The 27,604-nt window shown below is 43.9% G+C and overlaps 1 protein-coding gene across 1 annotated transcript; it reads right to left on the bottom strand.

Annotated features, from left to right (window-relative positions):
* Window positions 1–46: 46 nt before the first annotated feature.
* Window positions 47–26,211, bottom strand: LOC308308714 (uncharacterized protein). Its single transcript, XM_080754165.1, has 9 exons — window positions 25,530–26,211; window positions 19,162–19,266; window positions 12,397–12,929; window positions 11,976–12,134; window positions 10,625–10,762; window positions 9,665–9,807; window positions 7,173–7,343; window positions 4,132–4,240; window positions 47–3,619 (listed from the first exon to the last, which is right to left on the bottom strand). Exons 1-9 carry the CDS (start codon window positions 26,152–26,154, stop codon window positions 2,321–2,323), a joined length of 3,282 nt encoding a protein of 1,093 aa, XP_080610291.1. The 5' UTR covers window positions 26,155–26,211; the 3' UTR covers window positions 47–2,320.
* Between the last annotated feature and the right edge of the window lie 1,393 nt (window positions 26,212–27,604).

Below are 27,604 nucleotides of genomic sequence, written 5' to 3'. Positions count from 1 at the left end.
CTGACTTAACAGATGTAACTGAACCTTTTTATTAGCCAGGCTCATACTGAAAGTAGAAATCACACACTTTACAAAATCTCTTATGTACACTCAATGCTGTGAGTTGGAAACCACAGAAATAAAATAAAACCCAACATTTCAGATAAATAATATAAGTGAAAACAATACAAGGCCCTGAAGATTATTATAGTTTTTTTTTCTCCACCAAGGGCTCATTTGTACAAAACCTTATATACATAGTTATAGCTTCCTGTCTGGGTTTCAGCAAGACCTCTGGAGCTTTACTCTCAGCAGAGGACAGATTTCTGATAATATCTATAAAAGTAATCAAAGGAAAACAGATTCCCAGGACATGTCAGTGGAATCGAGTCACAAGGCAAACCGACCCACAAAGACTCTTATCTCCCACTCCAAGGGGAAAACACTTTTCCCCCCTACAACATCTTATCAAGAAAAACAATCTATTTTGGTTTCTGACCCCACTAGCTTATGGTGTTTTTTTAATCAGACAGTCTACATTAAAGCGAGAATTTTTAAGGTTTCAACAACACACTGTAGACACAAGCTTTGGATAGTGGATACCATTCATCTGAATGCTAAAATTAGATCGCAACTCTGTATTTAAACAGAGCTGCTTTCACCAGTCCTCCGTCTCTCACTATAGGACTGTGATTCACTCTGTTGCTGAAAGGTAAGAACAGGCTCTGGGAGGGGATGGGCTACATCTCAAACTGGGCTGTTATTCTGACATTCAACAGGACATCCATTTAGGACATGACTACTACAACAACAATAGCTTCCTTGATAATGTGGACCTTCTACCAATGAGGGACCAGCAAGAGATCCATTATCAGATTTCCCCGGCTCCTTACATAAATGGATCCTATCAATAAAGGCGTAAAAGCGAAAAAAAAAGAAAATCCAAACCAAACTGATGTCTAAAACTCTTGTGTACCAAAACATAACTGAGAATTAACAATTAACAAACAGCTATAAATCGGAATTATTAACCATAAGCCTCTCTGTCTGCCAGATTTCTGTTTAAACTGGCAGCTATCTTTGCAGACACACAGATTGGATTTCCTGTGTCTTGCATTTCCTGTGAGCGACTATTGTTTCCGTAGGCGATGCGTTTTCGGCCGTGGCTTGTGATTGGCTGAACCGGAGGTAGGGTGCGCACCGCTGTGTTCACTTGGACCGCGCGGAGGTGTACGATTCTGTGCTGACATAACTCGGACGGCGCCGAGTCGGCTCAAGTGTCGGCTCAACGCTCGACACGGCAACTCGCTCGTTTTACCTCTTCCGCCGCTGCAGTTCATTGGAGCGACCCGTCAAACTGGATAGGCAGAAGTGCGGAAGTGCCAAAAGCATGCTGCCAATCAAAGTAAGTGACTATACTGGCCAATCGCAGCGCATGTTTTCTGGCACTTCAATTCAACCGAACGTCCCCTTCTGTGACACACGCGGAAGCGTGCTTCAGAATTCAGGAAGCTTGCCTTAAAAATTGCCTATCCTCCAAGACGGACGCCCCAGAGCCGAAGGAAGCGTCTACCTTTTTATGTCTATGGTTTTAGCTCGTGGCTCAAGTCCGCTTGAGACGGCGTGCCTCCGTCGCCTCCACCGAAAACAAGCACACCCTTAAAAGGCATCGACTACGGAAGCAATAATAGCTTCCTGCGAAGTGCAGTGAGGTTCAAATTTGACTTGTCTTAAGAAATGTTGGTCAAGGCCGAGGCCGTCGCAGAGCAATGACTAGTAAAAAACTAATTTAAAATTGGGTCTGGGCAATAGATATTATACCAATATTGTGATATGGGACAAGATATTGTCTAGGAGTGACGTATACAGTGTCTAAACAAACTCTAGATCAGCGGTTCACAACTCTACTTGTGGTCTAACAAAGTTCCTGACCAGGAAGCCAAAATTAGTCACCAGGTGAGTGCAATTAACATCCTAGTAGGATGGAAAACCAGTAGTACCGGGGTTACGGACCACTGTTTTACAATGTCAATAATCTCTCTCTCTCGGTCTTCCTTTGAACGGTGTTTTACACCCAGTAAAAGCTGTAAGGAAGCAGCGGCATAAAAACGACGTAAAAAGGAAATATCCTCATGTACAAAAACTAGACCAGGTCAACCTGGTTGTGCCAGACCCCCTGTCTGTCATCATCATTTATGACATCATGCCTTTTGTAGGCATGTCATCATCATGTCATCATCATATATACCCTTTATATAGAAAACCAGGACAGACAGACAAACCGACATTTGCTTATGTAGGCCTACCCATTTCATGGGTCTGGCAAAAAAAAAAAACAATCCTAGAAATTACCTCTTTCTTCTGCTACATGCAAGGAGGGCTGTGGGGGCTCGGGGGGAGGAGGTGTGGGCTGCGAGGATGAGGGAAGCGTAGGCCAGGAGGGAGGACACGGGGAGTGGGAGATGAGGGAGTGGGCGGCGGGTGGATGGTGTATGTGTTTTGGAGCCTGGTAGGAGGGAGGAGAGGGCATTTGGGGGAAGCGCTGGGTTGTGTGTACTCCTGTATTTAGTCTCTGTGTGAGCATTGCCTGGTGTGCGTGTATTCCTTTTTGTGTGTGTATTCCTTTGTGTGCGTGTTGCCTCCTCTGATCCTGCGTGTCATCCGCGCTGTGCGTCCGTTTATCCTGCAGCGCGTGTGTCCGCGAGTCCATCTGGGTGCCTGGCATCAAACCCATCGGCGCGAACGTTGAAGTACGAGCACCTTCCGCCCGTGTGTCCGAGAGGGTGCGCGCCCAGGGCTCTGAGGACAGAGCTTGTGTCCGCGCCTGAGAATGGGCGGGCGAGACCCTGTTGTCTCGCCGTTCCGACTGAGATGAGAGAGGGAACGAAGGAGGGGAAGAGTGAGAGGAGACAGGAATGAGAGGCGACAGAGAGGTAGAGGAGGAGGCATTGGAAAGGCAGCCGGAAGGCGTCTGTCTACTGTCTGGGTGATGAAGACGAGGATGATGAGGCACTTTGGGCTTGTTCTCCTGGTGGAGAGGAGGAGACAGAGGGCCGTGGGACCTTTTCATCCTCTCTGGCACTCCGCCTGTCCATCCACCCACCGGGTGGAGCGGTCGGGAGGGGACGCCAAGAGGCTGGCAAAGGAGGCGCTCCTTCGTTAACGTGCATCTCCTCGTCCGCTCCTCCTCCTCCGTCGTCCCTCTCATCTCCTCCTCCTCCTCTTCCTTCACCTCCACCCTCCCCTCCTCGTCCTGGCGCTTTCCCAGCTTCCATCTCTTCTCCACTTCCCTCTCCATTTCCTCCTCGTCCCTCTGTTCTTTCCCCTGCTCCTTCCCGTCCTCCCACAGTTCTCTGTCCGTCTCCACCCTCCTCTTCTCGTCCCGAACTACCTCCACCCCTTTCCTCTCCTCTCTGCTCTCTTCCTCCCGCCGTTCCTTCTCCTGTTCCTCCTTGGTGCAGTAGTACTGCTCGAGGCGTACATGCCAGGCCAGGCTGGCCACGGCCGACACCGTCTTGAACTGGTGGACGACGTTCCTGGGGATGAAGTAGATGTCGTCGTGGCGCAGGTGGATGCGGGCATAGCGGATGCCTTCGCGCCGCAGCTGGTTCAGCTTGGCGTCTTCCACCCACTGCACGCACTGCAGGACAAAAGAAGGGAGAACGTGTCAGAAAGGAAAGAGGGATTCAAAGTACAAACCAGCAGGTGGTAGGTGGCAGGTGCAGGTGCGTCGCACCAAATTCTGGGCCCTGGGTACTTTAACTATTCAAAAATAGCAGATATACAAACTCACAGATCTGCTATTTTTTCGTGAAAAGTCTTTGAATATTTCAAATCCTTATAAGGTTTTTTGAAAAACCTATGTTTCTATGTCAGTGGTGCTCAAACTTCTACATGTGAAGGACCCCCAAAATGATATGTATTTGGCCCCCATCTCAAAATAATTAGTTCCAGGGACCCCCCAGAAGCAAAATTTGAGTTACAAATGTTCGCTTAAAAAATATATATATTCAAAGATTTGAACACGTTTTCACAACTTTTCAAAAATAGCAGATCTACAAGCTCGCAGTAGCTGTGAGCTACCTAAGCCAGAGCTACCTAAACCAGGAGTTTTCAAAGTCAAAGACTGTGTGTTTGTGTGTGTTGTCTAACCTGTGACAGAGGGGGCTCGTAGAGGTCCAGCTGTAATCTCTGAACCACATCAGGAAAATCAGCAGCATGAAAACACACCACATCTTTGGTTACACGAGGAGGCTGAGACCTGAGAGAGAGAGAGAGAGAGAGAGAGAGAGAGAGAGAGAGAGACAGAGACAGAGACAGAAAAAGGAAAGATGGGGTAGATAATGCTCGTTAAATCTGTTAACACTATGAGTGTGTTCAGATATATAGCACTGAGCGCACTGGCCAATACAAACCAATACGTAAGTGCGCTCTCGGTGCGCATATCTGAAAGCACTCTATGTGTGCCTCTGTGTGTAATTGATAATCAATCATTTAAAGAAAAAATCAATGAAAGTGCCACTCCACCCAAAATCATAGTTTTTTTTGAGTAACCGCTCCGACATCTAGCTTTGTCTGTATGTATGCATGTCTCACTCTTGGCTCATTGGCCAAGTTCACAGGACACTTAATGCAATTAACTCATAAATAGCACCTCTCACTTCACACTGGGTGTGATTTTTTATGTTTTTGAAGCTTATCTATGAAAATCCTGGTGGTTTTTGGCACTCTACCCCAAGCTGTATTTAAGGGACAACTCCGCCCTAAATAACATCTAGGCTATTTCTTTTTTTTACTTTGTCTTTAAGACACTCCAAAATGTATTCCTAATTATATTGCTCCCTCATAGCTTAGAGTGGAGCCCATAAGCCTATCGCTTTTACACTATTTTAGTTGTCATCACTAACATGCCTTGGTTGTCCAACACGAGCCGCCACCGTCTTGTAAATCATGTTTTGGGGAGAGTATTCGGCACAACTGCCAATCAAAGGGACTGTACTAGCCAATCACAGCATGTCTTTTCCAGGACTTGGCAAAACACAGAAGAGCCTGACATCTGTTTAGCAGACTACGGCGGCTTGTGTGAGACAACAATGGCATGGATGTGTTTGTAATGACAACTAGTAACATGTTCAATAAAGAAAATTATCACTTTTGACTGCAACAAATAGTGTAAAAGCGGCTTAAGGGCTCCACTCTAAGCTATAAGGGCTGTTGGGTTCTGCTGGGGAAACTGGACAACAGTAGCATTTCTGCCTAATAGACCAAATGGACAGTGATTTGGGATCAATATAAGTAATGAGCCTAGATGTTATTTAGGGCAGCCTCTGATTGGGCAACATAGTACAAGACTATCAGGAAGTAAATATTACAGACAGACCCACATGTGAAAGAGAGTAGTCGTCGGTGTGTGTGCGTGTGTGCGTGTGTTCGTGATCACGTGCGAGCACAACACGCAAGACACTTCCCTCTGGAAACCAACAGATTTTTAGCCTTCCAGTCAGATGTATGCTTCCTTGAACGGTGTCTCGAGGCAAATACAGCCGACCTACAAGCTCTGAGTTGTGTATGTTGATTCCAGGGACGTGGCATATTATATTAGTATATTCAAAGAATAGTAAAAATAGCTGATCTACAAGCTCACAACACATTGCGATGTGACAAATTGTGAGCTTGTAGATCTGGCTGACTATGAAAATAAATTCGATTTTTACTCAAGTCGTGACCCATTTAAAATGGTCTGTGACCCACAAATGGGTCCCGACCCACTGCCTGGGAACCAGTGCTAGGAACCATGCAGGACCTACACCCAGAACAATAGGGTGAAGGAACAGAAGATCAATGGACTGCTCACTCCGTTACTGTCTGGCAAATGGTAGCAGAGCATTGGGACCTGATGTAGCAGGCTCAGGGACACCTCTGGTCCATAGCGTTATTAACACATTGGGTGCTCCAAGATTGAGCCCCATTTATCCCCTCTCGATGCCCAGACCCACCACCATTGTATTGAATACGGCCCTGCTGCGTCAATGCATGCGTCATGACGTCACTTGGTCACATGACCGCAGACAGGATGTTGTTGTGTAACATACTGTATGGGCCAGTGTTGATCATAGCTGTTGATTGCCGATCAAAAGTTGGTCATTTTGCCGCAGCCTGCCACAGTTTTAGCCATAAAACAAACATCAGAGATAAAGGGCGTTAAAGATGGGGAAATGCATTGGAGTATATGGAGAAAAACGGCCGCGCGATGCTCTCAGCGTCGATTCGAAGCAACCCGCGGTGAATGGGCTACATCTCGGCGTAGCCCCGACCTTACGGTGAGATTTAAAGTTGTTACTGTAAATACAGTAAACGTGGCAAACGCGTCGTGGGCCTCCAGCGACATCAAAGAGTTTGACACGTGGGCACCTGCTGAGTTAAGGGACTTCTCTGCAACACTATGCCAGGGATTATGCACTGTAGGTCCTTAATGACCAGGTTTACAATGTCTACACTTTGGTCAAAATAGAGAATCTAATTTCACCACTCACTGAAACAAAGACGGTATTCAATTGCTAACACTGATAGTTGATAGTGTATTATTATTATTATTATTATTATCTATCTATAAATGCGAGAAGTCGCTGCGTGTGTGTCTGTCTGTCTGTCTGTGTGTGTGTCTGTAATCCGCGTATCTCGAGAACCGTTCGTCCCACCGGCTTCAGATTCGGCACGCGCGTTCCCCGCCGCAGCGAGAATGACTCCTGTTCTTGACAAATAAACCAATCCTACATAAACTATAACGAGGAGAAAGAAAGGCTGCTGCAGCTGTTTTGAAAAATGTTGGGCTCCTGCATGCAAAAAAAAGAAAAGAAGAAAGAGCAACGTATAAGTCTAAAAAGAAGTATAGAGTAGTGGTGGTAAAGTGAGCATTACAGTATAATACAAAATAGTGTGGATGCACTGTATCAGTAGGTGTAGACCAGTGGCTTCTGGTGGTTACAGTCCATATAATCCACGTCAGGGCCTTGACAAAACTGACTGATTGATTGATTGATTGATTGAATATTTTATTAGAGGTTTGCATAGGAAAAGGTACAGGACAGTACAGTTTACAGGTACAAGGTCAACTAAAAGGATAAAAACCACAAGAAAACTTTTGGCTTGTTTAAAGTGGGGTCCCTTAATTGTAACAAAACTGTTGAACCTACCCCTCTGCGCAGCACACAGCCTTCAGGACCCCGACAGCGGCCGTGGTGTGCCGGTCAATACCCTGTCCGATGTGGTCGGCGTGGGCTCGGGTTCGATCCTCAAACAGCATCTCCCTGGGCTCATTGATCCTGGGCAGGTACTGCAGGAGGTTCGTCACCTCATTGGTGGACCTGCCAGACGGACACCACAAGCAACCAATCGGTGAGTATTTTCACAATTTCTGCCATATTTGACAATTTGTCCAATGTTTCATTTGTCATTTCCCCTCAAATTGTCACTTTAGAAATGTGCAGATAACCTCTATCTATTGTGGTGGAATTCAGATCAATCAATAATCATGAGAAAATGAGGAGACAAGACAATTTATATTAGGTGGTGGTGTGGTCAAGTTTATATAACATGATATCATGGACAGAAGTACAATTAACACTCTGGACAGTGGTAAAAGAGTTCTGCCAAGAAGAATGGTCAAACACTAGAGTTATACTGTGTGGCTTTAAGGCCTCTGGAACGAGCTGTACCATAACAAGATAGGCTTTACCAAAACAATAGTTACTGAGGCCTACTGAAGACTTCCCGACTCCTAACTATCTAACTAAGTATTAGTATCATCATACAGACCTAGATATTAATATAATCAATGAATACATGATCCTCTCTATAACGTCATACATAATCAATCATGATAAACTCTAATCTACTGCACTATACACTTCATTTTTATGCTGGTTTATTTACTGTTGTACATTAAGTTAATCATCTGGGGACCTCTCAAAATAATTTGTGGACGCTGTTTCCCGCTGTTAAAATGCACCGTAATACTCAGAACTGAAGGCATTAAAAGCTGCTGTGCCAGACAATGGGAAAAAAAAGAACAGAAAGAAAGACTGCAGTCAGATCTCCACTGGATCAGTAGCCTGCATGCAGGCATTTCATTCAAAAAGAAAAGCCTGGAAAACCCCAGTAACTGTAACTGTGGTTCAGCCACAAGCTGTGGCCGTCAAGACACCGCCCACGGACACAATAGACTTTCCTAGGATGACAAAGGGATAACCACCCGGTTTCATCCAAGGAAAAACGCAGATATTTTATTTTGCGTATATAAAATATATGTAGCCGTTCAGATATCTTATATTACATCAGTATTGTTCATGTGAACTTGTTTGTTTAGGCTTACACACACACACGTGCACACACAGTACGCTACAGGGACATTGCTAAGCTTACACACTCAAGGATTAGAAAGTGGTCTGGAGCAGACACAGAGCGTAGGATGAAAGAGACAGAATCACACACATTCACACAGAGGGCAGACAACTCAGCTTGAGTAGCTGAGCACTGAGGCGTACTGCTGGATGACAGTAATGAATGCAAAGCTAGAGAGAGAGAGGGGGGGGGGGGGAGAGACGAGTGGAGAGGAGAAGTTTGGAGAGTGAGCATTAGAGAGGAGAAAGGGAGTGTTGATCATTATTTGTATTGTTTTATGTACATCGATCAGTATATGTACTGAGTTTCTGTTCGTTACACTATATGTGAGGGCCTAATTAGGGCATTATGTTTAGCTACAGTTATTTCATTCTCAAAATGGTAAATGGTGCATTTATATAGCACCTTTATCCAAGGTGCTTTACAGAGATTGTGCATTACATTCACCCATTCACACACACACACATTCAAACAGAGATGGCGGAGGAAACTATGCAAGGCACCAACCTGCTCACCTGGAGCTACTAGGGGTTCAGAGTCTTGCTCAAGGACTCTTCGACACCAACTCTGGGGAACCCCAGAGGTTTCTCTACCCCTGAGCCACTGCCCTGAGCCACTGCCGCCCCTTCTCTAATGTTTAACTTGTAGTATCATTATTTGTATTTTGAGTTGTCTCTCATTTTTGTTCATATCATATCATATCATATCATATCATATCATATCATATCCTGTCATATCATGTGGTTTTTAATGTGTATACATATATATCCCATGAAATGCATCCCCTAAAATTATGTGACACTTTAATTACAATTATCACTTATCTGTCTGTGTTCCTGTCTCTCTCTATCCACTCTCAACGTGTTCCTCGCAAAATAATCACTAACATATCGTCACTGTCGGGCAGAAACCTCGTATCTCCAAGTTTCAAATGTGTACGTCTTTTGCCCTGCTTCATCATACAAGACCGTCGCACAAAACTAGTGAAAACAGCCTATCTACAAGCACACAACGCCTCGCGATGCGAGGCGTTGTGTGCTTGTAGATCTGCTGTTTTCACTAGTTTTTGGACATACAGTACATGGTTTCCACCCGACAACGACGATATAAATATGCTATAAATATAAGGTGCTGGGAGTGAAAATGATAATGTAGGGGTGCCTCGGATTAAAAAAATATTTATGGGGTGCCCTGAGACAAAAAGGTTTGGGAACCCCTGGTCTATCCATCACTCTGCATACAGTATGTCTGTGTTAATAAGTGCATCTATGAGTGCGTGTCTGACCGTCTCCTCCTTAAGGGGGTCTTTGCCGTGTCGGTCACAGGAATCATCTGTTCTCCCGGCCGGACCCACATGATAGGCCCGTCATCACTCTCTTGACGACTCATCAACTTCAGAACGGAAGAACTACCCCAGGGTAAGGTATGCTAGAGAGAAACAGAAAGACAGACAGAGTTGATGGAGAGAATGTGTTATGAGCGGCTACTGAATTAACGTTTACGTCATTATTGATTGATTGAATATTTTATTAGACAGAAATGTAGTACAAGACAAGTACAGTCAAAACAAAAGAAATGTAGTACAGCACAAGTACAGTCAAACACCCTGCCTAAAAGGAACAGCCCAAAAAGCGCTTGCGGTTTGAAGTTGGAGGCCCTTGGTATTCAATTTGACATATATATTAAAAAAAGGGTTTAAATAGGAATGGGTGTCTGATAAAATGAATATCTCTAAATATTGAATCAAGCAAATTAAAATCTGTCCAGGGAGTTCACAAAAGCCTGAGTAGACGATAAAATTACCAAAAGTGTTTTTGAAAATGGAATATCCCTTTAAGGCAGGGGTCTTCAAAGTTTTCAGGCCAAGGACCCCTTAGTTGAGAGAGAGACGAAGCAGGGACCCTCACAACCTGTTCATTCCATATAGTTTCATCGTTTTACAGCACAATCAGTGTATTTTGTATTCATGTCAATTTGTGTTTTCAGATATTTAACCACTTGAACCGTCAATACTTAATAAACCTACTTGACCTTTCACTCTGTAGTCTTTGTAGTCTTTTTCGCCCCTACACTAAACCCCTTTGCCTAAAATAGCCGATCTACAAGCTCGCAACGCCTCAGAGCTGTGAGCTTGTAGATCTGGAAGTACTCTCAGGAAGTCTCTGAGGACCCCCTGGGGTCCCAGACCCCCTGTTGAAGACACTTGCTTTAATGGTCGTTTCTCCCCCTTCCATCCATGACTCACTTCCAGGAAAGGAGACTCTTCCAGCATGCCGAGGAACTCTGGGAAGTAGTCTCCCACCTCCTCGTCCACCACTCCCACTAGGCTGATCTGTCTCATGGCCCCAGCTCTGTAGGTCCCACGGCTGTATGTCTTCTTCACCTGAGCAACCCCATCACATCACAGAGAGAGAGACAGAGAGACGATTGGTCCATCAACATAAAATGTGTTTTAGTAAACAGATCATCGGTATGTGGCGTTTAAGTAAAATTGCCGCACACACACGCACGCACGCACGCGCACACGCACACACACACACAAACACACAAACACAAAATTATATTTCACTTTCCATAGCTTACACTACACACACAAAATGACTGACACAAGTGACACTTGGCTGTCTCTTATTCATTATACTGACTCCCATTACTTCTACGTCTCTCTAATTGTGTGGTTACCCCATCTCCTATATCTCCCTCTGTTTCAGACTATTGGGGAGTTAAATCACAAACAACAAAGCATAACTGCACATGTACAGTAATTGCAATGTTAATTTAACTAAAACACATACACACACGACCACAAAGTCTCCAGACACGCTCCACTAAGTGTGTTGGTCATTAACAACCTGGGAGAAATGCAGAGCCAGCAATATAACACACACTACTGAGTGCCGTGTGTGTGTGCGTGCGCGCACGTGTTAATTTCTCTCCCATCAGCAGATGCTGTTAGGGTGTTAAGAGACTCCCTCACTGATGCTCTAATACTACTAACAGACATAGTGTGAGAGAATAGAATGTGAACAAGACATAGAGATAAACTGTGTTTTATGCACTACTTACGCCTTATCTCTGTTATGTGTTCTAGTACTACATCATGTGATTCCATTCAGTTAGAGAGTGAGTGTAGTGAGTCAGAGTCACATGGCATTAGTATGGAGTAGATCGCAGGACTGAGTGTGTCTCTCTGTGTGTGTGTGTGTGTGTGTGTGTGTGTGTGTGTGTGTGTGTGTGTGCTTGTTTTACTATACTTATGAAGGCCATTGTGAGGACAACTTTCCTGGTCCTCACAAGAGAGATGGTTGTTTTACATTAAAAAACGATATATATATTTTTTTTCCAAAATGGTAAAAAGAAAAGGCAAAATAGTTGGCCAAAGGCATGGACGAAAACAGGACCCTTAGAGTTTAGGTTTAGGGCTTAGTATTAGAGTTATTCCTGATTTATACTTAGTTAAATCGGTTATTTCCATTTATGGCTGTTTTCAATGCCATTCTAAAATGTATAATGATCCATGCATGTGTGCGTGCATGTCTCTCTCTCTCTCTCTCTCTCTCTCTCTCTCTCTCTCTCTCTCTCTCTCTCTCTCTCACCTGGCAGTAGTAGTTGTCCATGGTCGTGGTCTCGATGTCCTTCTTCCCCAGGACTTCCATCTTGACCGGAGCGGTGGGGAACCGGCTGGAGAAATACTCCAGGAAGTCGGGCAGATAGGCAGCTCCTCCGTGGACGATCCCCATCACATAGTGAGCTGCCTGGAAACCAGTCCAGATTCAGTTTAACAATTTTCCACTCACCTTCTCTCTTCACACAATTCCTACACTGCGTCGCATAGTACCTTTTGTATCTGCCCGTGGGAACACAGCATTAACTTAATTTGCAACCAAATGGACCCCCAAGGGATCCATTTGGTGCCGTAAAAGGTTTGATTTGTACTCCTTCAGAGTTACAGTAAATTGTCACTGAAGAAAGTAGTAGTAATAGTAGTATGGTTATGATTTATGATCATTATTTTACCTGCGACGAGTCCTCACTGAACACCAGGGTAACAAACTCTTGGGCGAAGCGTCGTCTCTGCTCCAGGGAGAGGTTGGAGGTGAGCTGGGAGGAGTAGGCGTGGGCCACCAGCGCTCCCCCGTTAGGCTGGCTCTCTATGTGGATGTAGGGGGCAAACTCCAGCCCCGACATCCCCGGGTAGGAGGCCCTCGCCTGGGCTTTGACCCCAGAGAAGTGGGGCGGCCTGGAGTACATGGACGAGTAGAGCGGCGGCGGAGGAGGATGGAGGGAGTTGGGTAGAGAGGAGGAGAGGGTGGTGCTCTTGTTGCGGGGAGGTGTGGAGGGAACGGGGAGTGGGCTCTTGAACGGAGAGGAGGTAGAGTGAGCGGAGGAGGGGGGCAGGAGGAGCAGGCCAGCGCAGACCGTCTGACAGGAGCGATGGTACATCTTCACTCGTTTTTGTTTCTCTCCGTCCTTGTGTTTCTTCTTCTTTTTCTTCTTGACCTTCTTGGTTTGCAGCTCGTCGGAACCGAGCTTAGCTTTCTCTTTCTCGGCTGGATAGAGGGATAGAGAGAGAGAGAGAGAGAGAGAGAGAGAGAGAGAGAGAGAGAGAGAGAGAGAGAGAGAAAGAGGGGGAGGGATAGAGGGATGGATGACACAGATGGATGTAAAGAAGATCAGGGAAAAGATTCCAAACTGAGGCACGACGCACATCATTCACCCCCACACTGGGAGATGTGCATCTATAAACATAATAACCATCATAAATATAACACTGATTATAATATATACTGTAGTGTAGGTCTTTTTAAATAAAACCAACAATCTGTTCAGTAAAGCCTGTCCAGTGAGTAATGTTAACCCATTAAGACAGGGGTCTTCAACAGGGGGTCCGCGGGTATACTGCAGGGGGTCCCCGAAATTGGAGAAATAAACAAAATATAACTTTTATACGTTTATTTAAAAAAGAAAGAAAAAAAGAAAAAAAAACATGATGATTCTGTCTATTTTGAATAGTTTGTATACATGATTATTGTACAATTGACAGATTGTCAGTGATAGATTGATAGTATTGACATTGGTTCTCAGTTAATAAGGTATGTTTATAAAAGGCAGTGGTACGGCCACTTGTACATACATGTTTAAAATAAAGGCATGAATATATTAATCTATTATTTTAATAGCATAGTATTGAATGCACAATAACATGGTATGTTTATACACATGACACCCAATTGTATACATAGTCTAAGTATACAATATATGTTGTAGCCCCACCCCCACCCTACGAGGTAGGGGGACCCTGCATCTCCCCAACGGTTTTCTGACAAATGTATGTTTCTACAGTATATCAGTGGTGCTCAACCTTTTCATGTCAAGGACCCCCTAGAATTATATGTATTTGGGGGCACCCGCTCGCCTACCGGTCCAGGCGCATACCACATAGGCTCGGTGTCGCCTGACAGCTGGTTCGATTCCCAACTTTGCTGCGTGTCACTCCCCATCTCTGTCCCCATTTCAGTCAGTCTACTGTCCTATCAATAAAGGCATAAAAGCCCCAAAACATCTTTAAAGAAAATTGCCAGTTTTCACGATTTTTCAAAAATAGCAGATTTACAAGCTTGCAGCACGGCACTCGGTGCCACGCTGTGAGCTTGTATATCTGCTATTTTTTAATAGCTAAAGCATAAGTGGTCTAAATGGCTTAAGAGACTCTCTCTACTAGTGCCTCAGGCACGGTAACACGTAGCATGTTCATTTTCACACGCTGTTTGTGTGTACAGTAGATATGCCTGTGTTTGCCAATTCACACTTTCACAATGATTATATAAACATGTGTGTTCTTGACGTTGTTGATAATTTGCAAAAGGACTAGGGCTTTACATAACTATCAATTAGCATCTTAGTAAATATTTCTGTTGATTACTTTTTCTATTAATTGACACATTGTTTTGTGGGAGAGAGCACACATTTTGTGGTGCAGTCAGATTAACGCGAGTATGATAACAGATCCAAAGGGAGCACAGAGTTTTAGTGCGTGCGCGTGTCTGTGTTTTTTGTGCGTGTCTGTATGCATGTGGGTTTTAAGATAGTAGGCATTGTTTGAATTATGCTCAGGCTAGGACCGAATGAACTCGCATATTGCACAAGCATGCACACACACTTACTGTAGTTTGTACCCGACAGATTCAATACAACATTCCACAGAAACAAGGGAGATGGACAGAACGAGAATTGGCAGTACAATGGCTACTTAAAAAAAAAAAAAAATCAGACGATTTTGTAACCCATTTTCACCCGGTGTCAATTATCTAATGTAATCCTGGGCGCTACACTCCCCCTGCCAACCTGGGGGTGACAATGGACTGATCTCATGCTTCCTTCTATGCATGAGTAGTCAAAGTTGCTTCTTTTCACCTCGCAGAGGGGAGTTTCCCCGGTTGGACGTAGTGCGTGGAAGAAACACGTTATTCCAACCAGTTCCTCTCCTCTCCATCAGGCGCCCCAGTATAGCAGTATAGAGACCAGGATTACTGCATGTTTTTTGTGAGGGTACCTACCCAGGGTTTCCGCTAGGCTTTTTTGGGGCCGGCCACCTTGGCCGGCAGGATTATATTTTACCGGCCAATCAATTAATTTATCGGCCATAATTATAATGAACGTCACATGCGTGTTTGCAGATCCTACTGAATGTGCAATGTGTACGCAGTGCACCCAACTGATAATTACACCATTTTATGTTAGCGCTGGGCTTCTTTCCTCTTTATCACAGATGCAATCTATTCCTGAGTTAACTAAATAATAACTATCTACTTATGCAGAGGTATCGCTTGCCAAAAAGAAGTGAATAGGCTAAAGGGGGCGCAACTCAAGCGCCCTGCCACACAGTGGCCTACAAATCAATAAGTTAATAGAATATGATTTTGGCTTCATTAAACCTTAATTTGCAAACATACAACCTTTGTTTTGTTTTGTTAATGTTATGTTATGATGGCGCAAGGAAGGTTGACTTGCCTCTGTTGCTTTGACCACCACAATTGCACCATCCATGTGATCAGAAAGTGCGTGCTTGTATAATATCCATGTGATTCCACAGAGTTCGGGTCCCTTTTTTATTATCGTCTCCTGGGTCCAACTTGGTCTAGATTACCTCAGAAGAACTCCAGTTCGGTTCGGATCATAACACTAAACCCACGCTGTATAGCAGTATTGCTTTTAGCTGCTTTTTAAATCCCTGTGCTGTTATTCATGTCCGCACTGTTCTGAAAATGTTTTGTTTTTATTTATGTTTTTATTGTTGTTTTATGTTTTAACTTTTCTTTTTTGCTTTATTGTTAATCATGTGTACTTTTCTGTTAAGTTATGCTTTATTTCTGCTCTGTAAAGCACTTTGAGATGCATTTCATGTCATGAAAGCTGCTATACAAATAGTAGTAGTAGTAGTAGTATTTTATTGTATTTTATATCACGGTATTAGCTATTCTTGTCAAATTCATGCCCCCTAACAGACTCAAGGGCCTATTTTGACGGCGGAACTTAGCAACATGGCACATGGTCTTAGCATGCGCTGCGGGGTTGTATCCGGCTCAATGGTCCTATCTACAGGACGGTAAATGTCGGCGCTATCTGTCTGCGCCTGGCGCCAAGACTCCTGAATTAGTCATTGGTATATTTTGGGCATTGCATTAATCAAGCCAATGTAGATGTGGTTTCCGTTGCAGGGCTGTGTTTCAGTGTTTTACTTAGGATTTAATGCTGTTAATGCAGAGACCTTGAAATGTCACAGTGTATTCAGAGAAAACATGCCTGTCACGGTCAAGATAACATCTACACAGAGACAACATCTCTTTGTGTGTGTGCGCGCACACGCGCACATTAAACTATAAAATAGACAACATGGTTCAAGGACAGCTTCTCTAGCCTGGCATGGACTAACCTCGATCACGATATGAGGCAGAGAGTGCATAGGAAGGTGGGGGCTTCCGCTGTATGAATGTTCCCGGAAGTTGTCTTTTTTTCACAGTACGGTGTTCCTGCAAACGTATTCCACGCTGAGAAAAAAAGAAACTGTTCTACGACATCTCCCACTCCGTTGGTTGTGCTCCAACACATGTTGGAGCTTTTCAACATGTGTTATATAAGCGAGCATCTGCCTCCATCCTCGCTTTGAAAGTGTTGTTTTGAGATAATGGACATTAAAGATGAGATTCCCCATCTGCCTCAATGTTATGGGATTACTATTTTGTGCTCGTGGATCCGTGATGATGATAAATCAGCGAGGGAGATCGTCTCGGGACCTTCCGCGCTTGCCTGACTGCTAGCGTCCGACATCTCAACACCACACTACGTGGGGGGAGAGAGTCTGACATTCCGGGCAGACAATCCATTTCGGCGGGGGGGGGCTAAAGCCTATTGACGTCACACACACACACACACACACACATACACACACACACACGCGCGACGGCGACGTGGCGTGACATTGCAAAAATACGTTATTTCTCATAACATATTATATGTCTGCATGTTTACGTTAGTGCAAAATGGTATTAAAACGTGAAGAAACGGCACTATTTCATAGTTTATTAAAATAATACGAGTCAAGTCTGACTCCGCCATGACAGTTTTCACGGACCAATCAGAGTCCACTAGACTCTCACGTGGGCAGAGGACACCAATCAGAGTCCACGAGTGAGTCTTACGTGAGCTCAAGAGCTCTGTTTGGAGGGGGCTGGGACCGGAGCAGCCACACACGTGCCCCAAGCATACAACCCTAATTGGCCCATTCAATGCGCCCGCTCTTCGGGCGCCTTCGAAATAGATTAAAATGTGTGCAGCTTCAGTCCACACTACAAACCACCCACCAGCAGGGGGGGGTGATGTGCGGACTGAAGTGTCAGGCTACTTCCGCGCATGTACCCGGTAGGATAACCGCCGTTACAGTAATATATTACTTTTCGCGAGATATCTCGGGAATGGCACTGCGAACATCAAAGGGAATTTCGCGAGATATCTCGGGAATGGCACTAAATCGGTTAAAAGCAGCACTTACGCCACTTACGTTTATGCAACACACCATGATGGGCATGGCCAGATTAATATCACTGCGTAGATATTGGTCTGGAATCTCCATGTGTAACCTGCATTTCCAAGGTCCGAATTACAACAATGCCTCTGGTGATAAACCCGCCCCACATTTGCTCACTGGGCCCTGATTGGTCTCTCACTACCTCAAAGGCAGTGAAATCCAATCACAAATGAGCGGTGCCAGACCAAATCTGTCGAGGGCACCTTTGTTTGTTGCAATGGCAGTTTCATCAAGCTACAGCTTCTCATGCATATGCAGAATGAACTTACTAAAACAGCCAGGGTTACAAGAAGGGGGAAAGAGAGATAAGGAGTATAGAGAGGAAGAGAGAAAAAGAAATGTAGGAAGAAAGAGGTGTAATGACACCTGAATTGAATTTCCCTCTGGCGATCAAGGCTATATCTTATCTATCACAGTCTAAGCGAACCCTCCCATCCTCACTAATGGGATCAAAGGGATGTAAATTCAGCTGATTTTACAGGACAGATCGAGGAGGGCTGAAATATGTTTATGTAACTGCATTGCCTATTAATGTTTTCAGATACATATTTTAGTGTGGTGTTTAAAAAGGGAACGTTGGTAAATGCCATGGTAATACACCAATAAGCCCAGGCCATTATCTTGAATTCGATTCAGAACAGAGTAGCAGCCCAACATAATGAAAGCAGCTGCGTGTGGACTGAAGCAACAATGAGCAATGGGAAGCACACAAGTGAATAAAATTATGCTGCATGATTATTCACAGGGCCTTCCTGAACAGCTCAGTGGCATTGTGGTTAGAGTGTCCGCTCTGAGACTGGGAGGTCAGGGTTCGATTCCCGGCCAGGTCATACCAAAGACTCTGAAAAATGGGACCCTGTGCCTCCCTGCTTGGCACTCAGCATCAAGGGTTGGATTGGGGGTTAAGTCCCTGTGACATACTAGCATCATGTCCAGGGGGTGTACTTGAACATCAAGCTGCCTCACGCTAAGGAAACAGGAGATAGGCTCTTGCCCTATGGGCCTCATGGCTCGGCAAGGCTTACTTGCTGATGTAATCACACACTACGTTTTTGTTTGATGGAAGTGATTGGGATCAGAAATGTTGGCATCTATCGTTAATATTATCTCCATTGTGCCAATGGATCGTCTTTAAGTAATGGAAATGGAGAGAGCCCACAGATGGAGAAAGACAAGAGGTGAGCAGGAGAGAGAGAGAAAGAGTTAGAGAGAGAGAAGCAGACAGAGACAGACAGGTTATCATTGTCCTGAATTGTCTCACTCCTTCTCATGTTTCATTCCAGCTATCACACAGACACTTGGCTGAGGTTACACACACACACACACACACACACACACACACACACACACACACACACACACACACACACACACACACACACACACACACACACACACACACACACACACACACACACACACACACACACACACACACACACACTAAAGTGAGGCTCAGTGAGGTTCAATTTACATCGTTGCTGGTGATTGAAATGCCACTTATAACCTCACTGTACAATTCTAAATACGCCACAAGGATATACTGTACATCACACTGGAAAGATTTTCAGATTCATGTTTAATATTTTACATCCCTTTCATCTAGCAACATCTAATACATTGTAATATCTCATTGTATGTATTTCACAAGTGTGTGTGTATGTAGTATGACCGTGTGTGTTTGCAGTTCCACCAACCTCTACTAGACTGTGTCATTGCCCCGTTCTCCTTCTTGATCTCTTTAAGTTTCTCTTTCTTCTTCTCTTTGTCCCTCTCTCTCCGTTTCACCTTGTCTGTGTGATCTGTGAAGAGAGAGAAAGATAGATAGAGAGGGAAAGAGAGGTTTGATTAATGGGTCTAATGAAAAAAGAAACCATTTAACTCGTCGTCATTATGGCATTTGTCTATAAGGAAGTACTTTTCACCCTACCCTTTTTTTCCTCAAATTTAGAATAGCCAATAGTTTTTTTTTTACCCCTTTTTCTCCCCAATTTATTTATGCCAATCGATTCCTCCCCACACACATTCCTGTCTCACTGCGGTCATATTCTACTGACAGTGTTTAGAGAAGTGGTAAATTGAAAACGTTACACAATATGAGTATGACTAAGTATTTTTTTTTCCTAAATCTGTTGACTACCCTACCCTTTTTTCTCTTTGACTGAAAATCAGTCAAAAGGAACTTTTTCTTTTGATTTACATGAGAACCCCGTGTTAGGATCAAACGAGAGAATGCTTTGAAAGTAAGTTTACTCGCAGGCTAGGATCCATCTGAACTACACAGGCTACAACCGCTACATCAACACACACTGTCTGACCAAATCCAGTGAGGAGCCCCCACCTGGAGGACTCAGAGCTTTCGTCCTACTCCTCCCACCCAACACTCCCTGCTGACAGGTGCCGCCCGGCTGCAGGAGTTATGTGCAATGACCAATCTAACCCTCCCTCCCCCAAAAATGGCTAATTGTGTTTGTGTACTAGACCAGTGGTTCTCGCATGATTCCTAAACCCACCAGGCTTGAGTTAAGACCCGCCTCGTGGAAACGCGAGGACTTCCAGGAGTGGCTGAAATCCCTGCCTGACACATGGAGGGTGGATAAAGTCAGAGGCATGAAGACTTGTACTTGAGAAAAGCCTGCATTTACACAATGCACAACTATTAATTTCTCACTACAGTGCTCAAAATAAACTGTGCTAAAAAAATCTTGAAACTGACTTAATTGTACTGTGCTTAATAAAGGGAAAACTTTGTAACTTTGCTAAAGAGAAAAACGTACTGAGAAAGCTATTAATTTGTCACTACTGTGCTCAAAATAAAAACTCTTACTGATTATCAGTTAAATTGTTATGGTTTGGATATGGCTTTGGGCCTATTATGCTGCGTGTATTATTGTAATGGATCAGTAGGTAGTAGGTACTTTGCACTTGAGCGAGCAGCACTAACGTTCATGGGCACTTTCATACTTAAGATTATCGAGAGGAGGCGGGTCTTAACTCAATCCTGGTGGGTTTAGGAATCATGCGTGGTTCTCAACCTTTTCAGGCAGAGACCCCCAACATAATCATATTTTAACTGGGACCCCCCCACCCCCACCATGACGAGCACTAAGAGTTCTAAGAGTTGAGGCATTACATTTTGTATAACACCGTCGGTTGCGAGGCGTTGTGACCATGTAGATCTGCTATTTTCACAATTTCTGCCTCTAATATTTGACAATTTGGCCAATGTTTAATTTGTCATTTTAGAGGTATTAAAAGTCCTTAAATTGTCACTTTAGAAATGTGCAGGTACCCGTATCTGTACATTTCTAAAGTGCAGTAAACAAACTTTATGTTGGTTTGTTTACTGTTGAGTGACAGAACAATGTTGCACATTAAGCTGATCATCTGGGGACCCCCCAAAATAATTTCCCACAGGTTGAGAACCAGTGCACCAGACGCCTGACAAACCCGGATGCACCATGGTGGATTTGAACCCACAACCTCTGTGGTGGTCTGACAAAATCACAGTCGTTCAGTTCTCTGTGTTTACACACACTCAAGAGTCAGGCCCTTTTCAGAGAGAAGCAAGTACTATGAAGCAGGATTTGGGGTTTGAGAGGTAATTCACCATAGATATTTTAATCATTTCAACAACATTAACTACTTCACATGAACGAATTGAATTGAACGATATTGCTATAACTAAGAGATCTGAATGGGTATATCTATTTTATATGTGCAGGTTTACAAAGGAAATACATTTTCATGTAGGCCCATTTCCCGGTTTGCGCAAGTTACTATGAAAAGCTCAACCGGCTGTCCCTCCCTCCGTCAGTCAGTGCTGTCCGTCACGTCACACATTTGGCCCGCCCCTAGTCATCTCCGGAACCGTTGCCCCTATCCATGCCAAACTTTGCACACACACTCCTTCGATGGAAAATCACAACCTCTGCCCCTGATTTCTCACATGGCCCTCTTCTAGCGTCACCATCAGGCCGATTTTTGCAAAACACATTTTTGGACACTGCTCCTACACATTTTGGCCTAAAATCACGCAAAGCACACACACTCTCTAAAGTCATGTCATCAACATGGATCTGTTCCATTTGCCATATTCTGATTGGCTACGATTGCCTTCTAAAGTTTGTGTATGCTGACGGTCGCTTATCTTCCGATTAGGGAGTCTTTCTGGTTTAGTAGTGCGAGCAGCTGAGCTGTCCAGGACAATAAATAAGCTCTTCTGATCATAAATGGTGCATTTAAAATTGAATATCGCTTTTTATCCAAAGCGTTTTGCATAGATTGTGCATTACATTCACCCATTCACAGTCACACACATTCATACAACGATGGCTGAGGACACTCCGACACCAACTCTGGGGTAGCCTGGGATTGAACTGGGAACCTTGCTGTTCCCATCCGGCCGCTGTACCGGCCACTCTACCCCTGCACCAATGCCACCCATCATCATGACCCTATCTCTGACCCTGCTATCCGAGAGTAATAGAAAATTGGGGGGCTTCTACTTACGTGCAAACAGTAACATGGTGAAATACAGTGGCACAGAGAGTGGACGTTTCGGGCCTCAGACCATCATCAACGCTTCTAGTAGCACCACACATCTCTGAACACCCAGGACAGGTTTTCTGATTAGTTAAATAAAGTAGTTAAATTATTAATAGGTCCAGTTGACTAATAACAAGGCGTGTGTGGGCGTTCTGATTAAAATGTAGTTAAATTATTAATAAGTCCTGTTGTCTAATAACAAGGCTTGTGGTGTGTGCGCTGCTTGGAGGCAGCAGAGGCTGTTCTCAACCTACCATGCCCTTAAACCGGCCAAGTGGAAAACGAGTGCACGTGAGCGCACACACACACACACACACACACGCACAAGCCCCTTTTCCACTGGCCCAACACCACAACACTCCACACCACACCGCCCACTTGTGCCAGGTTTCCCACTACAAGGACCTGTAGAGTGGTGTGAAAGTGGTACTAAACGTGGTACTAAAAAGAGTCTAGAGTCTACTCTATCCAATCTAGAGTAGGTCTGAGCTAGGCCAAACAGGGCCAAACACTTATAATGACTGATCACTCACTGACTTTTCATTTAGACCAGCAGGATATAGTTGTAATACATGATAATAGATTCTATTGTGTTATAACCACTATTATAATCTATTATAGTGTATTATAATTATCATAGTAATACATGAATACAATAGTGTGTTATAATCACAGTTATAATCCATTATAGTGTATCATAGTTCAGGATAGCTGTAATACAAATGTATATTGTATTATAATCACAGTTAAAAGGGTCAATTTGTTTCTTACCGATAGGGGTACTTTTGTGTAATGGAAAATGTAGATATTTTTTGTGTGGTGCGGTGTGGTGTAGGGTGGTGTGGTGCTAAAGCTGCAGTCGAAAAGGGGCATATTAAAGCACTCACAGCATGCTGTCACTCACACACATTTTGTTTACATTTTGTGTGTCACGATGTATCACACCAGGCCCATTTATGACACTGACACAGCTACAGTACATAAAGGGAGCAGGCCTTACATAATTGTCTAATCGCAATCATGAGATAATAGCAATTATTTGGCATAATTTTTTTTTATGTGAAAAATATCAGATCTACAAGCACACACACACACTCCTTAGATGGCAAATCACAACCACCGGCCTGATTTTTCGCGGTAAAATTGCGCTCTTTAGAACGAGCATCATTTCGACCGGAGGGTTAGCGACTCACTCCACGGAGGTTAGGGTTAGGGTGAGGGTTAGAGTCGGGTGTTGAAAAGATGACATATAGTAACAGCGACACGCTCACATTTCTCACATGGCCCTCTTCTAGTGTCACCATCAGGCCGATTTTTGCCTCAAAACAATTATTTTTAAAGTATTAAATATGTCAGTAATCTGCCCTGTGCAGTTTGTGATTTTGAAGCCTAAATGGCAAACGGAACTTAAGTTTGTATTCATATGTTCCAGTCTTCAATGCCAGAAACACAATTAAATCGTTAATCGCAATTATTTATGTTACAATTAATCGTCAATTTAGATTTTAATCGTGGCAGCTCTAAAAGGGAGTAGGGGAAATGTAGAGACCATATTGTCTTTGTAGGGAGACTAGGATTTGTGATAAATCAAATGCCATATTGCTTTTTTGTCTTATAGGCTGGAGGATGTACAACTGTTTTCCCCCCTACCTTATAGGCAATAATATATTAAATTGTTTACTCAATGCTCCTTTCAGTTAGTGAGACCAATATTGATTGATACCATGTTCATTTGACATCACAATTACATTAGACAAGCCAGATGCGTTGAGTGTTACAGCACAAATGCCAAATATCAACAGTCATCATAATATATTAATTAATTAATTAATTAAAGGCATGCGATAGTATTAAGGGCAGTGGCCTTCTAAACATATGTGTGCTTAATCATGTACGTAGATAGATGCCTACAAAATGTAACTAAATGACATCAAATAATTGCTGCAACGCATATGCACAGGCTCGCTGTAAATGAAATAAAGTGGATCAGCATTCAGCAACATAGAACATGGTGTATTAACTGGAAGCTCCAGGGTTGTGGAAGGGGGCGTGGCAGTAGGCTACAGTACCAAAATAACCGCTTGCCCTATAATGGCGGGTGTACTGTACGGTCATATATTGTTATGACAACAACGTGTAACGCTTTATATCACAACACCAAACTGCCCCGAAACGTCCCCCGTTCATGATTAATTCACAAACATGTCACTCCCATGTCGATTCATCTTCTTGATGGCATGATTATAATATAATACGTGCATTACAGCGTCGAGTAGGCTATTACAGTTCAGTCACAGTGTTGTTTATAAAAACATTGGCGTATAACTATAAGCACGTCGTGGACCAGTGATTTTTATTATTTCAAAACAATAAAAAAAAAAAAGATTTACATTTTCATGAATAAAAAAAGGGCAATAAGAAATTCCATATATTAGAAAACAAATCTTTGACAAGTAGTGAAAACAGCCGATCTGCCGCGTTGTGAGCTTGTAGATCGGCTGTTCTCACAGTTTGGGTCCCCGGGCAAACGTCTAAAACTTCTCTTTTGGGTCTCTCGACCAAAAAAGGAAACAGTGATCTAAATAAACGATAATATTATAATAAAGTGTTAAATACAACTATCCCATGTACGATCCTTCTTCACGAATAACAGTCCAACACGGAGGAGACGGTTGCCTTTAAACTGCTATCCCCGAGGGTGTCGAAACTTGGACAAAAGTTCAGAAGTTAAATTAAAAGGGTTCAATAAAAGAAATGTACGGCTGCTGTGAATGGCCTATTGGAGCATTAATGGGGCTAAAGTCACTGTGCAAGCAGACACATGAACGTACGACACCCACGGCCACATGTTCATGAAACATCCTCGAGACGAGTGCAGTGGTGGTCTGGTGGTAAAAGTACTCAAATATTTTACTAAGGTAAAATTATCAATACCGCAATGTAGAAATACTCTGTTACAAGTAGAAGTCCGGAATTCAAAATGTAGTCTACTTTAGTAAAAGTACAAAAGTGTTGGCATCAAAATGTAGGCCTACTTAAAGACAAGTACAAAAGTAGAAAATACACATTATGCCGAATGTCCCATTCCACAAGCTTTAAAATGTTTGAAACATATTTGAAAATAGCAGATATAGCCTCATGAGCTTGTAGTGGTCAATATGTTTCCTAACAATAATCTAAATCTACAAGTAACTAGTAGGCCAAACTAAAGTTTTCAAATAATTGTAGTGGAATAAAAGTACAATATTTGGATCTGAGATGTAGTGAAGTAGAAGTAAAAGTAGGCCTAGCCTACTACAAATTGGAAATACGTATAGTAATAGAGATGCACTCAAGTAAAAAAAAATACCTCAAATCGTAATAAATATACTTAGTTACTTTACACCACTGCTTATAAAACACCTTACAAAGCACGGAGAGTGGAGACTTCATAATAACATTGTCAATCCTGCGAGTCAAAGTTAAACTGTTAAACTTTAGACACAACAACGTTGTTTTAATGGGATAACATGCGTACCTTTCTGGGGCAACATGACCTCCCCGTTCTCCCTCTTCAGCGCACTGATGTTGGCGTGCATGCTGACGACGACGTTGTTGTTGTTATTTACTACAGCCCCGGGCTGCAGCTTGAGTTTCTTCTTATCTCCGTCTCTCTCCCGCTGTTTATCTTTGCTCGGTTTGCTGGCTTTGGAAGAAGAAGAACAACAAGGCGCTTTGTGGAGGAAGACGTCGCTCTGTTTGGACACATTGTGGCCGTGGTGGTGAGTCCCACTCCCAGGCACCGCCACCACCGAGGGGCTGCCGCTGCTCGCCTTGGTGAAACTCCACAGAGGCGGGTTGGGTTTCGCGGGGTGCTGCTGCTGCTGGAGCTTGTTGCCCCCCGTCCCCGTGCCGCCGTTGCTGAGTTTTTTGGGCTTGACGAGGCTGGGATCCTCGCTGCGGACCTTCTTGGGCGGCGGTGGTTGTGGTGGTGGGTTCAGGAGGAGGTTGAAGTCGCGGTCGTCGGAGGAGCCTCTCCTCCTCCTCAGCGACTCGCTCGGTTGTTTTACGAGCGCGCTCTTCGTGGCGGTGGCCACCGCTGCGGTCGTAGCAGCAGCGGCGGCCCCGGCCAGGGGGATGGAGGAGCCGTGCGCGTCAGCCATCTTGAGACGCTTTTCTCTGTGGTTCCCCAACGGTCACCACCGACGGATCGTCCGCTGCCCACCACTGCTGTGTTTGTGCGTGCGCGAGGTTTCTGTAGTGTACTAGACTAGTCTGTGCTACTCTAGTCTGTGGAAGTCTGTCTACCGCACCGAGAACAGGCGGGGGAGCAGTGGCGTCAGTTCAGAAAAGGCTAAGGTATGGCAACATGACTGGTGTCTTGCAAGACACCAGTCATGTTTTACGCAACAGGCACGATGAAAAGTACATTTTATAATTTCCCCCTGTAGCCAAAGGTATGGCGATACCCAATTGACGCCTCTGGCGGGGAGGGGGGCGGGGCCGCAGGCGAGCGGGCTATTCGAGGGCGGAGCGTCGAGCGTGAACTGGTTTGACATAAACGGTTTGACAGGCAGACTGACCATGTAGTAGAAAGCCTGGTGGGCGAGGTTAACCATGTAGGGGCGGGCCAACACCTTGATTGACACGCAAGCGGGCCATTTATTGGAGGAGTAACTTTTTGTGTTTTAGGAAAGAAGGGTGTAATCAATGTGTGTCGCATTAAAAACAAAAAATAAAAAGCACCCAGGACAAGTTGTTAAAGATCAGCTGAAAAGAAGAGAATATTAAACTTCTAATTAAAAGTCCCTAAAAGTGATAGATAGAATAGTCCTAGTCCCCACTCCTTGGAGCTCAACAACCACCACCTCCACCTCAGTTACTGTATCCCAACCGGACATGTATTTCCATTTTATGCTGATGACACACACTTGTCCATAACTCATAACTCCATCAGAGTTCTCTATCAGGTTGTGTGACTTGCCATTTCAAGCATGGTATTAGTGTAGGCCTACTTTTTTTTCTTCATCCAGCTGATTTGTGTAATTTCTCAGAACTTCAAATCAGTGTACATGTGTTGCTTGCACATGTGATTAAATAATACAAATTAATTTGTGTAATCACATGAGGATTTGTTGAAAATTACATGCATTTTTTTGTTGCTGCTGCTCTTTGCTTACTGGCTGCATTTGTGAAGCTTTACATAAAACTGTTTATAGGGCAAACTGTAGTGACTCAGTTAAAGGACAATGTTTTTTTTACAACAAGGGTTCATATTTTAGATAGTCATTAGAGAAAAGAAAAGATGAGTGTTAAAATGTTTTCATTTCCTTCTTTCTATCGTTTTAGTGATTTTAACAATGCTGATTTGCATGCATGCCCCCAGATTAGGGGCATGCATGCAATTGGCTAAATGTGTATTTTTAGACACAATAAGCCCATTCCCAAGATGCACCACAATCTTTCATGGGTTATGGGGGCTGGTGTAAATAGTAACAAAGAAATTGCCGGCTTGTTGTGTCTAAAAATACATATTCAGCCACTTCTACACATGCCCCCACCCACTGAAATCAAAATAATAAAATCACCAAAACAATAGAAAGCAGTAAATGA

This window comes from Nannobrachium achirus (assembly GCF_963921795.1).
Source record: "Nannobrachium achirus genome assembly, chromosome: 23".
Lineage (NCBI taxonomy): Eukaryota > Metazoa > Chordata > Actinopteri > Myctophiformes > Myctophidae > Nannobrachium > Nannobrachium achirus.
This window is presented reverse-complemented; position numbering and strand designations above follow the sequence as displayed.

What these genes read in the sequence shown, in the direction of transcription:
- LOC308308714 (XM_080754165.1), bottom strand. Translation starts at nt 26,154, where the DNA reads ATGGCTGACGCGCACGGCTCCTCCATCCCCCTGGCCGGGGCCGCCGCT. An exon ending in TGGACAACTACTACTGCCAG is followed by an intron (nt 10,763 to 11,975) that starts GTGAGAGAGAGA and finishes GGGGTTGCTCAG; the next exon opens with GTGAAGAAGACATACAGCCG. An exon ending in ACCCCCTTAAGGAGGAGACG is followed by an intron (nt 7,344 to 9,664) that starts GTCAGACACGCA and finishes TCCGTCTGGCAG; the next exon opens with GTCCACCAATGAGGTGACGA.